The sequence below is a fragment of the Mauremys mutica genome, chromosome 8 (assembly GCF_020497125.1).
Source record: "Mauremys mutica isolate MM-2020 ecotype Southern chromosome 8, ASM2049712v1, whole genome shotgun sequence".
Taxonomy (NCBI): domain Eukaryota; kingdom Metazoa; phylum Chordata; order Testudines; family Geoemydidae; genus Mauremys; species Mauremys mutica.
The window spans coordinates 54,262,875-54,276,807 of NC_059079.1; the positions used below are offsets into that span (position 1 = coordinate 54,262,875).

The window sequence follows — 13,933 nt, forward strand, 5'->3', positions numbered from 1 at the left end:
AACAAAGAAATGGGCAAATTAAATAACTAAGGACTAGACCAGGGGTGGGCAAACTTTTTGGGGCGAGGGCCAGATCTGGGTGAGGAAATTGTATGCAGGGCCGGGGCAGGACGGGTGGAGTGCGGGATGTGGAGGAAGGGGCTCAGGACAAGGGATTGGAGCAGAGAAGGGGTGCAGAGTGTAAGAGGGGGCTCAGGGAAGGGGGTTGGGGTACAGGAGGGGTGCAGAGTGCAGGATGGGGCTCAGGGCAGGGAGTTGGGGTGCACGGGGTGCAGGGTGCAGCAGGGAGCTCAGGGCAGGTGGTTGGAATGCACAGGAGTGCAGAAAGGGGCTCAGGGCAGGGAGTTGGGTGCAGGAGGGGTGCGAGGTACAGGCAGAGGGCTTAGGGCAGGAAGTTGGGGGGCGGGGGGCAGGAGGGGTTTGAGCTCCAGCCTGGTGCCGCTTACCTAAAGTGGCTCCGGGGTGGCAGTGGCGCACACCAGGGCCAGGGCAGGCTCCCTGCATCCCTGCCCTGTCCCCACGCCACTCCAGGAAGTGCTGCGGCCCCTGGGGGGGAGGGGGGGGCAGAGGGCTCTGCATGCGCACATGGAGCCCTTTGCCTCCCGGCCCGGGGGCTGCTTCTGAGAGCAGCGCTGGGCCCGCAGCACCACCAGGGGTAATCCCGCGGGCCGGATCCAAAGCCCTGAAAAGCCGGATCCGGCCCACGGGCCATAGTTTGCCCATCCCTGGACTAGACTTTTTAAGTGTGTTAGCATGCAAGACCTAACATTACACCTCTAAATTCTAGTCTAGACAAGGGCTGAAAGGAGATTGTGCCAGAGCATTCAGAAATTAGAGCTTGAGTAGAAATATATACAATAAAATCAGAAAGGATCTTTAAAAACAATCAGCACTCATTTACCAGTCAATTAACTTTATTTCTTTTTTCTTTAGATTTTCTCAAGCAGACCACGTTTGACGCGCAGGCATTTTTAGAAGCCGTCCAGTTCTTCCGTCAGGAGAAAGGCCACTATGGGTCTTGGGAAATGATAACTGGCAATGAAATTCAGGTACAATAGAATCTCCCTTTCTTTGTCCATGGTGGCTTTTGAGAATGGTGGAGGTAGTGAGAAAATGAAAGTTGTTTGAAGGAAACCTTGAGTAAAAAAAAATCTCAGATATTTATATCTGTAAACAGACACAAAGCATGTACACCGAATTTATTCAATGTTCTATGCAGTGAATTTCCACTGCAAGTGAAAATAGTTTGCAATGTAGTTACAAAATGAGAGCCCGATCCTGCTAATGCCAGTCAATGAGCACAGGCCCCAATCATGCAGAGATTTATGCTGGTGTTTTAACTTCATTCACTGTGAGCAATCCCACAGGACCACTTGCTGTGCATATAGTTAAGCACCTGTGTAAGTCTTTGCAAGATCTGGGGAGCATAGTGCTTACTGTTGTGAGTATCAGAGGGGTAGCCGTGTTAGTCTGGTTCTGTAAAAGCAGCAAAGAATCCTGTGGCACCTTATAGACTAACAGACGTTTTGCAGCATGAGCTTTCGTGGGTGAATACCCACTTCTTCGGATGCAAGTGGATGTTGTGAGTAGTTTCACTGAAGTCAGTGGGACTAAGTAATAAACAACCTACTCATTGGCTATGTCTACACTTACAGTGGCTGATGTACACTGCACATCACCCTAGCACAGGTGTAAATAGCCGTGTAGATAGTGAGGCACTGCTTTGGCAAGTAAAGACACATCAAGTCAGACCCCTACACTGCTCTCTACATCTGTATATACACACTACTCAGCTCTTTACTTGCCTAAACTGTGCCTCTCACATATGCACTGCCATTTTTAGAAGTGTAGGATCTTGCTGCTGGAACCTTTCCCCTCCAGCAGCAGAGCCTTTCCCCGCTGCCTCCCTGCCAGATCCTTTCACTGCTGTATGTAGCTACACCGCAGTGTGGATGCAGCCTGCTTTTCATTGCTGTACGTAGCTATACTGAACTCTACATGCTACCACCAGTGTAACAAGGCCCGTAACAAGTGTTTGCAGGATTGGGCTCTACAATGTTTCTGTCCCTTCCCATTGCAATGATTTTGCAGGTAAAATACCTTCTTTTCCCTGTTGGTACTGACTACATTAATAACTGCACTAGTTTCCAATTGCATTCTATCAGTGCCTCCAGATCCCCTTGCAGCGGTTCATGCTGTCACACAATATATTTTATGGTGCTGAATTTTTTTAAATGTGCTATCTAGATTGCAGGAAATGAAATATCTGGCTAATTAAAAATTCCCCAGGGAGATGCCTACTAGGAGGTTTTCAGTTGCTATTGCTCAGTGAAACTTGAATTGCACCTGTTTCTTTCCATACACAAATAGCGTAGCTGAACTCGAACTACCTTAGTTCAAACTACTTACCCGTCCAGACGCCGCGGGATCGAAGTCCGCGGCTCCCCCGTCGACTCCGCCACCGCCGTTCGCGGTGGTGGAGTTCCGGAGTCGACGGGAGCGCGTTCGGAGTTCGATATATCGCGTCTAGATGAGACGCGATATATCAAACTCCGAGAAGTCGATCACTACCCGCCGACCCGGGCAGGTAGTATGGACGTACCCCAACTTCTTCAGTTGGGCCATTAGGAGGTGTTTGAAAAGAGGCTTAGATATAGAATATAAAAAACAGTGCAACAGTAGAGTGAAGTACCACAGTAGCCAATAGTAATACTTAGGCTTGGAAGTATTAGATTTTTATCATAAATGTCAATTTCACTGTACACTGAGAAAATATTTCCAGCAATAAGAATCAAAATTTACAGACAGGCAAGGTAAGAAACATACTACTTGAAAACTTAGTTTGATTTAAGGATATTTACTTTGTTTATTCTGATGTGTGATGTTGACAATTTGTGTTCTAACAGTTATATAGCTTCAGGTTTTTGAATCTTAACAGGTACTCATTAAATAATTATTGTCCAAATCCCACCTCCATAGTTTCCCACAATTGTGAAAAATTAAATAGATAAGAAAATGCTGAAAAATAAATGTTGATATTATGTAAAAAAAAGTAAAAAAAAAAATAAAAAAACCAACTCTGCCAAGCCTAGTAATACTGCAATCATAAAAAAAATTTGTTGTGAAAGATATACAATTTTAATTTTGAAATGGGTAAAATGTTTTTTCTTATCCTCATTTATGCAACTTAAATCTGTTGAGCAATAAAGGATACTTGGGGGAAAACACGCTTATGTTTACAGCCTGTAATGAGCTACAAAGTGCTCTCACCCATCATCTCCCCACCTATCATCCAAAACCTCTGTTTTGATTCTGAGCATAACGCTAGCTCCCACTGGGCTTGCCATAGCCCTAGCTCAGTAAAACTACTGGTGGGCCAAATCCTGATATCCTTTACTCAGGAAAAGATGCCATTGTCAACAGTGGCAGTAAATACCGACTGTAGGGTTTAACTGGTTCCAAAACTTTCTATAGGCCTTTGCATCTCATTGTATGCAATTTTATATTAAAAATGCTTTAATGTAAAATATAGGGAGTAGAGAGAGCATCTGTATTTCCAAATTATAATGACATAAATGGCTAGCCTAAGAATCAAAAGCCTAAAAGAAATTTTAGGTCTACTACTTGGTGCCAGCCACCCCTCTCCATGGCAAAGTGTGCACAGAAGAGCAAGGGTTGAAACAAACATGGTGAGCTTCCCAGGAGCCTGCAGAAGCTCTGCCACAAGAACTTAGTGCATTTTGGGTATTGCAAGTTCCAGGGAAAAGATGAAGGTGAGGATCTGCCACTTTACATGTTGTGTTCCCCTCTGTGCAGAAATTCACATGGAAGGCATCATTGTCGTCCCCTTTCCAAAATGTGCACTGGCTCAGGTTTAGCAAAGGGATTCAAAAACACCACTGCCATTCTACTGGTGGGGAGGGGAGCCTAGAGAACAGCACAGAGGAGCAGGCCCACCTCCAGGATGCGTAAGGTTGGTGTCAGATTTCCGCAAGACTCCTTAGTCTCTGGGGCTTGAAAACCTTTTCCTTGTCCCACTGCAATGCTCCAAGCCCCCCCAGGAGAGAATGGAACACTAGCTACCTGAAACTCTTGGAGAATCTCTTTAGTATGCTTTGCCCCTCCTTCAGGAAGGAGCTTTTAGTCTTGGGTGGATAAACTAGTAGATACTGCAGTTACTGTGACAAATGGCGAAACAGAGCATTGCATAGCAACAACCACACTAGAACAAGCCAATGCGCTGCCTCATACAGCACTTAAAATGGATGGCTAAATTTAGGCTCTTAAGTCTATACTTGGGCATCTAAAATCAATGGCTTGGAACACTGGTGTGAGTTGCATAACTCCAATGAGTTCACTGGCATTATTCCAGATATATTTCAGTGTATCTAAGAATCTGCCCCCTGATTACCAGTACTTTCCTCCCTTAAAAATGCTGAGCTTTCAGCAGCTCATTGACTGTAATGCCTGCTGCTGGGTGTTCATCACCCTTGAAAATCATGCCACTCATAGGGAAAATGTAGGGGTCCATTGAGGAATTTGTGATTCAGGGTTTTGTCCTCACTAACCAGAATAATTCTGACAGGCTGCCATGGAAGATGTGGAAACTGGATGAAAATATATAGGTCGGGCTTAAATTCTTAGAATATTTCTTGGAGACCCCATACTCCCCCCCACCCCAACATCCTATTAAAAACTCCAGGGGGGTTGAAAATATTTACTGGAGCTCTTTGAGATAACTCCCCAAATTTAAGCCCTGTGTATAACCATTATCTATTCATGCTTTGGTGTCAGGAGTCAAGATTCCCCTGATGATAACTAATAGGAAATCCCTTAGCATCAAGGAATCCCCATCCTGCCCACCAAAGGGTTAAGAGGACAGTATTCTCTGACAGGTTTGAAAAGTTTGTTTTGAGTCATGAAACTGTTACAATGTTAGTTTCATTATCTTTTCCTACTCATAACTCATATACCCCAAGAGAACCTTCATCAGAGGACTTCAGAATAGTTACTAAGAAGATGATAACGTAATGATGAATACTAGAAGCATACTGTGTTCTCAAAATAAGTGCTTTGACCAAGGATAGTTGTTTTTGGAAAATATCCAAGCTAGGTGAATGGTTTGGAACAATCAGACTACAAGTTTGTTGCTATTTAAAAACACAAAAAGCTGCAGAATGCTAGTTAATACATTCATTGACATCCTGATTACTTGTTATCACACACAGTATTGATTGAAGCAGTCCTTAACTTATCCTGTTCTGCTTAGGTATTGCAACATATATACATAGGCTTGGAAGGAATAGATTTTTATCAGTATATGTTATGTGACAAAGTCAGGCCAGACAGCAGCAGGGGGGGTCTGGGAAAACAGGTATGTTAGCCCTAAAATGCTAAAGGCCCTTTTTCCTATAAGCTGGGAAGGGGTTACTTCAGGTCAGTTAGGGACACCTGAGTCCAATGAAAGACTGCCTGAAACCTGTTAAAATCTCTCTCTCCTGGTGAGAATGGGGGGAGAGAGACAAACTGCTGCAATGCTGGAGGCAGCAGGGAGATGGGTTTCTCCAGTGTGAGAAACTGCGCTCCTCCCCATAGGGGAGACATCCTGTAGCAAGGTCAAGCACTCACCACTGTGGCACCTCCTGCTGGTCATCTTGGGAATTAGCTCTCCAGCATACCGAGCGCCTCCTACTGGCCAGTGTCTGGCCTGGTGCTGGCACCCCTCAATGTCCTTCCTGGACCCCCATCCCCCTTTACCCTGTGGTTCTGCCCCCCAGCAGTCCCCACACTCTGGATCTCCCCTCCCAGGGAAACTTCAACCTCCTATCCCCACCTTGCCTTAGTGGCTACTGCCAGTCATCATCTAGCCCCCTTTCCCTGGGGCAGACTGCAGTCAATAATGGCCACTCATCATTGGCAAGGGGATAGGACCTGCTGCCTTTGCCTATCCCTGGGCTGTCCCTCTGCAGCCCCATTACCTTTGTAGGCCTTAACCAAGGCCTCAGCCTGAGGAGTTGCCAGGCTGGAGCTCCTCAGCTCCTTTACCCTTCCTCAGCACTGCTCAGCCTCAAGTACCCTTGCTCCTTAAGGCAGCTAGGTCCTTCTCTCTCCAAAGAGAGAGAGTCCTTTTTAACCCAGAGCCCTTCTTATACTGGCCCACCCAGGCCCTGATTGGCTGCCTCAAATCTGCCCACGATTGGCTCTCCCAGGGCAGCTCTTTCCCAGGGCTGTTTTAACCCCTTCAGGGTCAGAGCTCTGCTACACACCCAAAATCCAGTGCCTGTTTAGGGGAAGGACTGACACCCTGGGGCCAGCGACAGGACAACACCTGCCTCAGTGAGGGGGCCAGGGAAAGGTATTCCTCTTTTGTTTTGGTGTGTTATAGACTTTTTCCCTTTGTTTGGCAGAGAAGCACTTCTCAGGTCTGCCCTGAGGCCTACCGGGAAGTCTCTGAGAAACAAACCCCAAAGAGGGAAGACAGATATGCGCCAGAATTGGGGGCTGATTTACCCCAGGCCCTGTCCCTGCCAGAGGAGGGAGTGCTAAGTCTGACAAGGCAGAAGGGGAGCCTTGCCACAGTTTATAAATATTGATTTCTCTGTATGTGCACAAACTGACCAAAAAAATACTGCCATCGATGATCATCAAAATTTACAGATAGGCAAAGTAAGAAAAATGCTGTTTGAGAGCTTACTAGAGTTTGAATTCAGGATATTTACTGTGTTTTGACATGATGTTGACAATTTGTGTTTTAAAAGTTATAAAACTTTAACTTTTTAATCACAGCATTTTCTGTCATTAAATAATTGTCTGACCCTCCTCCTATAATTACCTGCAACTGTGAAAATTTAAGTAGATTAAAAATTAAAAATGCTTAAACATACCCATAATTTTATACAACTGTGAAAATTTAAATCAATAAAAATCTATACAGATGCTTAAAAATAAACATCAGTATCTGTTGAAATTAAAAAAAAAAAATTAATTCTGCCAAGCCTATAATATACAGTAAAACAAATACTCAGCATCTCCCACTGACATATGAAATACTCTTGTGCACCCTTAAAATTCCCTGGTTAAGTTTTTGTTTTGTTGCTTACATCATTTTATAAAGATAAATGGGATTGATGACAAAACAAAATTATCTACTTAATAAGTATTAAAGCATGATAAATACAAAAGGTAAAGAAATACTTTGTGGGGTACTGGGTTGAGGGCTGTGGCAGTATAAGCTTGAGTTGATGTGGGTCTACATATTAGATCTGATTCACCAGTGTGCTACTCTGTTTTTACACTGGTGTAACTCCTCTAATCAATGATACATCAATGTAAAGTGGAGTCATATAATGGTGAATTAAGCTCATTGTTTTCATAAAAGTTAAATCAATGATTTGTCTTTGAGTGATTGCTCATATCGATTCCAATTAGGTGTGCTCACGCCGCATGCACAGTTGTCGGAAAGTTTTTCCCCTAGCAGCACCCGAAAGAGCAGTGCTGGACTCAGTGCAGGCAAGAGCGTTTTTGTCGGAGACACGATTCCAAGCCATGTCGAACATCATTCAAGGCCTCAAGCGATTCCTGACCACTACTGCAAGGGTTTACCTATATCTCCTTGGCCACACAGCAGCCTGAACTTATGTGGTCCGGCATGCCAGGCTGAGGCTCAGACCCCTGCAGGTGTGGCTTGCGTCGGTCTATCGCCCAGGACGCGACAACCTGGACTTAGTAGTGACGGTATCAGAGCACGTACTTGAGTTCCTCCAATGGTCACTCGACCCTTAGATAGTGTGCAAGGGAGTCCCCTTCAACAGCCCCCAGCCCTCCTTGTCCCTGGTAACGGACACGTCAGCTCTGGGTTGGGGGATGCACATTTGGGAGATCAACAAACGCAGGACTATGGTCTTGGGACAAGCTCTCCCTTCATATCAACATCAAGGAGCTCAGGGTGGTACGCCTAGCATGCCAAACTTTTTGGGCCTGGCTGCAAGGCCAGTGCGTGGCAATGAGGATGGACAACACCACTGCCAAGTTTTACATCAACAAGCAAGGTGGAGCCCATTCCTCCCCCGGACTTCAATAACTCAGACATAGGTTAGGGGTTTGTTACAGGAGTGGGTGGGTGAGATTCTGTGGCCTGCTTTGTGCAGGAGGTCAGACTAGATGATCATAATGGTCCCTTCTGACCTTAAAGTCTATGAGTCTATGTAAGCCCTCAGGCTCTGGGAGTTCTGCATAGCCCACTCCATTCACCTGGAAGCATCCTATCTCCCAGGGGCTCAGAACGACTTGGCAGACCACCTCAGCAGATCGTTCCGCAATCATAAGTGGTCCATCCGTCCAGACGTCATACACTCCATCATCCAAAGGTGGGGGTTTCCCCAGGTCAACCTGTTTGCCCCCTGCAGCAACAGGACATGCCCAATGTTCTGATCCTTCCAGAATCACAGCCTGAGCTTGGTCATAGACATGTTTCTGCTACCCTGGGGAGGCTACCTGTTGTACACCTTTCCCTTGTTCCCTCTTGTGCACAAGGTCTGCAGGGACAGAGCAGAGGTAATCCTGGTGGCCCCAGCGTGGCCTTGACAACACTGGTACACCACACTCCTGGAACCATCGGTGGACGCTCTGATTGCATTGCCATTCCACCCCGACCTGATCACTCAAGAACACAGTCACCTGCTCCACCCAAACCTCAAGTCCCTCCATCTCACGGCTTGGAAGCTTCATGGTTAAATCCCATGGAACTTCTGTGCTCGGAACCTGTACGGGAGATCCTACGTGGCAGCAGGAAACCATCCACCAGGGCCGCTTATCTATCTAAGTGGAAAAGGTTCATTTGCTGGTGTGCCCAGCGTCACACACCTCCACTCCAGGTGCCTTTACCACTCATCCTAGAGTACCTCCTACACCTAAAACAACAAGGCCTGGCAGCGTCATCCATCAAGGTTCACCTCACTGCTATCTTGGCCTTCCACCCAGGAGTATCTGGACGCTCTGTATTTGCCAACCCCATGGTGGGACGTTTTCTCAAGGGCCTGGAACACCTCCATCTGCAGATTAGACAGCCAGTCCCTGCATGGGACCGTAATTTGGTCCTCTCCAAACTAATAGGGGCCCCCATTTGAACAGCTAGCGACTTGCTCCCTTCTCTATCTATCGTACAAGGTAGCTTTTCTGGTTGCCATTATCTCAGCAAGGAGCGTGTCTGAGTTAAAGGCCCTCACCTCTGACCCGCCTTACACAGTCTTCCACAAGGATAAGGTGCAACTTAGGCCTCACCCAGCCTTTCTTCCTAAGGTTGTATCAATTTTCATATGAGACAAGACATATACCTGCCTATTTTCTATTGTGATAAACTCAGGACAGACAGCTGCAAGGGAGGGGTAGAAATCAGTCTCAGAAGGTTAAAGGGCCCTCCTCCTTATCAGCTGGGGGGTAACTACGGGTCAATCAGGTTCAGCTGAGAAGGGGTTACCAAGGTATCAATTAGAATCAGCTGAGAGGGAGCTACCTGAGGTTAATTAGGATCAGCTGATCCCAACTAAGGGCTGCCTGAGACCTTTTTAAACCCTCCCCTGGGAGGAAGGGGAGGAGGAGAAAAGAAGCCCTGCTGCCAGGAGGTTAGGAGCAGCAAGACAGTGAGCCTCACCAGGAGGAGAGGCAGTATTCCCTCCCACAAGGGAGAAAAATACTCTAAAAAGGACTGGTGGAGAAAAGGAACAGACTTCCCCTGTGTCCCAAGGGGGCCACATTACCCAAGCCTGTCTCACCAGGGCTAAAAGCAGTGGAGGCTGGGAAGGCCTAGAAGGTGCCTTGCCACACTATCCTAAGCCTCATGCCAGTAACCACGAGCAGAGGCGGCGCTCTCTGGTTGTTAGGTGGGTGCTGGTCTTCTACATCGAATGCACTAAGACATTCAGAAAGTTGAACCAGCTATTCATAGTGGTGGCTGACCAAATGAAAGGACTCCCAGTATCATCACAAAGAATATCTTCCTGGATCATGGCCTGAATCTGCAGGTGCTATGAGTTGGCCAAAATCCCAGCCCCGACACTTACGGCATACTCCACAAGGGTACAGGCCTCATCGACAGCATTCCTGGCCCAGGTCCCCATCCAAGAAATCTGCAGGGCAGCGACTTGGTCCTCGGTACATATGTTCACCTCTCATTACGTCATCGTCCAGCATGCTAGAGATGATGCAGCTTTTGGCAGAGCAGTGCTCCAATGACCCCACCACCTAGGTAAGGCTTGGGAGTCATCTAATTGGAATTGATATGAGCAAACACGTGAAGATAGAACGGTTATTCACCTTCTCGTAACTATTATTCTTTGAGACCTGTTGCTCATATCCATTCCAAACCCACCCGCCTTCCCCTCTGTTGGAGTAACCGGCAAGAAGGAACTGAGGGGGCACCGTGTCGGCAGGGTCATATATAGTGTACTATGGAGGTGCCACTCCGGGGGCGCCACAGCTGACCTGACGGGTGCTGCTAGGGGAAAAACTTTCCAATGACTGTGCATGCAGCGCACAGACACCTAATTGGAATGGATATGAGCAACACATCTTGAAGAACAACTACTATGAGAAGGTGAGTATTGATAGTGTAAGCACTGGGGTAGCATTAACTCATTCCAAGATTAGACTGAGTTTGTGGACTCTGTTTCCATTTACATCCTGCTCACATACCAGTTCTTCCTCCATTTTAACTTGCTGAGATAACTCTCACCAAAAACAGTCTTTGGATTCCCCACATTGGTGTATTTATATCTTCTTTTGTTGGGCTTAGCATCCCTTAGAAACACCTTTTAGTAGGGCTATCCAGCCTGAGGTGCACCCTTTAACCAGTAATTCTGTAGAATAGGCTCTCCACCACGGTGACCCCTGCAGGAGAAGCTAGTAGTGGCCGAGAATGCAGACAGCTTGGGGCAACGGCAGCATGAGATCCAAGGCTTCCACTCTGAACCTTTATCAAAATGCACCACTTTCATCTTGTCAATATTTTAGTCCAGGTCTTCAGCTGATGTAAATCACAGTAGCTACAGTGACTTTCCCCAGCAGAGGATCCAGCCTTTTAATTTTAAAACCACGTAGTAAGTTTTAGGAAAGAGAATCATGATCTGTAGTATTTTAATAGATCCATGGCCCACATAGTCACATTTCTTGTCCCGTACTGTGGTCGATAGCAAATGCGTCAGAGGAAAGCATAAAGGTCCCGTTTCTCTCTTCTTCCCCCCCCCCCCAGGGTAACTTAAGTGCCAAAAATGGTCTCTCAATATGAATGCAATCAATTAATCTTAACATTGTGAAAACTGTATTGTGAGAAGATGTCTTGGCTACCTGGGATAGCAAAATAGTTATGTAATATTTGAGGCTATCCACATTTGAAAATGTAGCACAAGTGCAGTGTTCAGCAGAAGGGTGAGGACTGACAATGTCATTCCTTTTTTTTTTTTTTTTAACCTTGTAGATCTTGAGCAACCTTGTGATGGAGGAGCTCCTGCCTAACCTTCAGACCATGCTCCTGCCTAAAATGAAAGGAAAGAGGAACGATAGGAAGAGGGTTTGGTTTGCAGTAAGTACTGTCCTTCGCACAACTCTTGTCTCGCATAGCAATTGTCCAATGTGCTAGTCCATGCATACTTCTATTTTTTGCTTTTAGATTGTAGAAGAAACATACAATCTGGTCCAGGAACAGGTTTCAGAAGGATTAAACACCTTGAAGGAAGAATGTAAAGATCTTACAAAGAATCTAGAAGGAACCATTCGTTCAGACATGGATCAGATTTTGAACTCAAAGAACTATTTAGCTGGAAAAATCAAAGGTTAGTGGGGATTTAAAAAAAAAAAAAAAGCAACCTCCTCTCCCCCATGTCTCACTATTCTGGAGCTGTTCTTCAGAATTACCCATTGCCCTCAGGTGCTTGAATTATCAAGTATCCACTGGTTTGGGTGCCCGACTTGAGACTCTGATTTACAGAAAGTGCTGAGCACCTGCAGCTTCCACAGTCTTCAGTGGGAATTGCGAATGCTTAGCCCTTCTCAATTTCAGGGGCCAGGTATTTCAAACTGGATTCCCGGAAGTGGAGGCAACTCAAATCACCAGCCACTTTTGAAAATGTTGATTAGAATGGCTAATTCTGCTTTTAGTTTCACCTGTACAACATTATATGATGAAGATATAGGTTACACAAGCACAACCAAAAGCAGAATATGGCCTACATGCTCCACAGTGGAAGTTTTGATTAAGCGATAAATGTCTATAGTGCTGAAGCATATTTAAAACAAATGGCTTATTGAATACTTTAAAACTCATATGATGTGAGTGATTATAGTTTTGTAATGAATATGTAAATTAACATAAAAAGTAGACAAAACATTATCTTATGCTGCTGAAGCACTCTTTCTAGAAACCATAGATGATAAGAAATAGATGAAGATTTAGACAATTATTTAAAAAAAAACTTGGAGCATTTCTCTTTAGGGCACTCTTTTGTGCAAGGAAGTGTAGATTGTTTTCCTCGCTGTGTAAAGTTCCCTGTTGAATTAACATGTAATGTGTGTACCTTAGGTCACAATGACCATGCTATTTACAAACATCCCAGCGCTTGCCAATGCCCGCCTATATTTCTTCTTCTTTGCTCACAATGCATCCAATCCACTATAATTTGGCAGGAAGAACTAGGAAAAAATATCTTTAAATTGTCATTTAAACTCCACAAACTCTTCCCTTCCTTACCCAAGTCATATTTGAGGACAAGTGTCATAAATGGCTCTGGGAAAAGTATTCTGATAGAACTTATTCTACAGTCTGTAGCCCTTTCATTTAGATTCTTCAGTCTACTACCTGGTGGCCTAAAACACGTCTGTCTGATTCTTTAATATCTCAGCAACAGTCTCTGAGCCTGCTGAGAAGTGCTGCATGGAGAATATCCAGCCATTTTTGCCTTCCATATTGGAAGAGCTCATGGGCCCAGTGAGCTCTGGATTCAGTGAAGTCCGTTTGCTCTTTGAAAAAGAAGTTAATGAGATCAGCCAGGACTTCCAGAAGACAAATGATGCCACAAAGCTGAAGAAAGTAAGAGAAGAAGTCTCGGTCCTTTTTTACCCTCTCGCATGTTATAAAAATTCTCTATATAGATCTTACCTGGCAATAGCTATATTGGCTCTGCACAGCCAAACAGGTATAAATTCCTGTTTTTCTCAGTTAAATAGTCCTCTGACTCAGACGCACGGAGTGCAATAGATTGAATAATGATTTGCCACAATCAGTTGTGTGACCATCACTAAATTTCTATATTAAGAATCCATCTCAGATTGCTTTCTTTGTAAAATATTTTTTCCCACTGGGATACAGAATTTGGAGCAGCTGATGAACCTGCCATTCAACTCTGTGAAAATGGAACCTTGCTATCTGAAAGTCAATCTCCTCCAGGAACAACTCCAGGACCTCAAGAGCCGCTTCAAATTCTACCATCTTGATTCTGTGGTTCAGAGGACGCAGAACTTCATGCAGGAGGTACTGTAAGATCCATTTTTCCACTTTGGAAGAACAGATTAGGTTTGCCCATCTGCTCTGCTTCAAAGTAGTCTTGATAGGGAGTTATGCACATTCACAGAATGGTGAATAGACTATAATGAAAATAGAGATGAAAAAATCCAGGCATATCACAGCTGACACGGGCGCGTCATCTTTAAATCAGTGTTTATTCCTTTTAAAGGCACAGTAGTTAGGAGCTAAAGGTTGATCATCTCTTCATCTGATCTTTGAATTTCTGAAATCTTAGCGTCTCAGAGTCTTAGGGCAAATTTCAGAGTGCCCTCAGCCTGGCCTCTAAATTTGTGCAGTAAAAATGCTGTCGATACACACAAATCAGGTGACGAAGAGTCTGCCTCATTTACGTACTCAAGCACTGTCTTTTATGAAAGATCA

The 13,933-nt window shown here is 45.2% G+C and overlaps 1 protein-coding gene across 1 annotated transcript in view; it reads left to right on the forward strand.

The window, feature by feature from the left end:
* Positions 1-13,933, forward strand: part of NIBAN1 (niban apoptosis regulator 1) — a 106,675-nt gene that overhangs the window by 81,587 nt on the left and 11,155 nt on the right. The window contains exons 6-10 of the mRNA XM_045028818.1: positions 934-1,049; positions 11,471-11,575; positions 11,663-11,825; positions 12,891-13,078; positions 13,358-13,519. Coding sequence (XP_044884753.1) covers positions 934-1,049; positions 11,471-11,575; positions 11,663-11,825; positions 12,891-13,078; positions 13,358-13,519 — 734 coding nt within the window. The remainder of the gene's footprint in view (positions 1-933; positions 1,050-11,470; positions 11,576-11,662; positions 11,826-12,890; positions 13,079-13,357; positions 13,520-13,933) is intronic.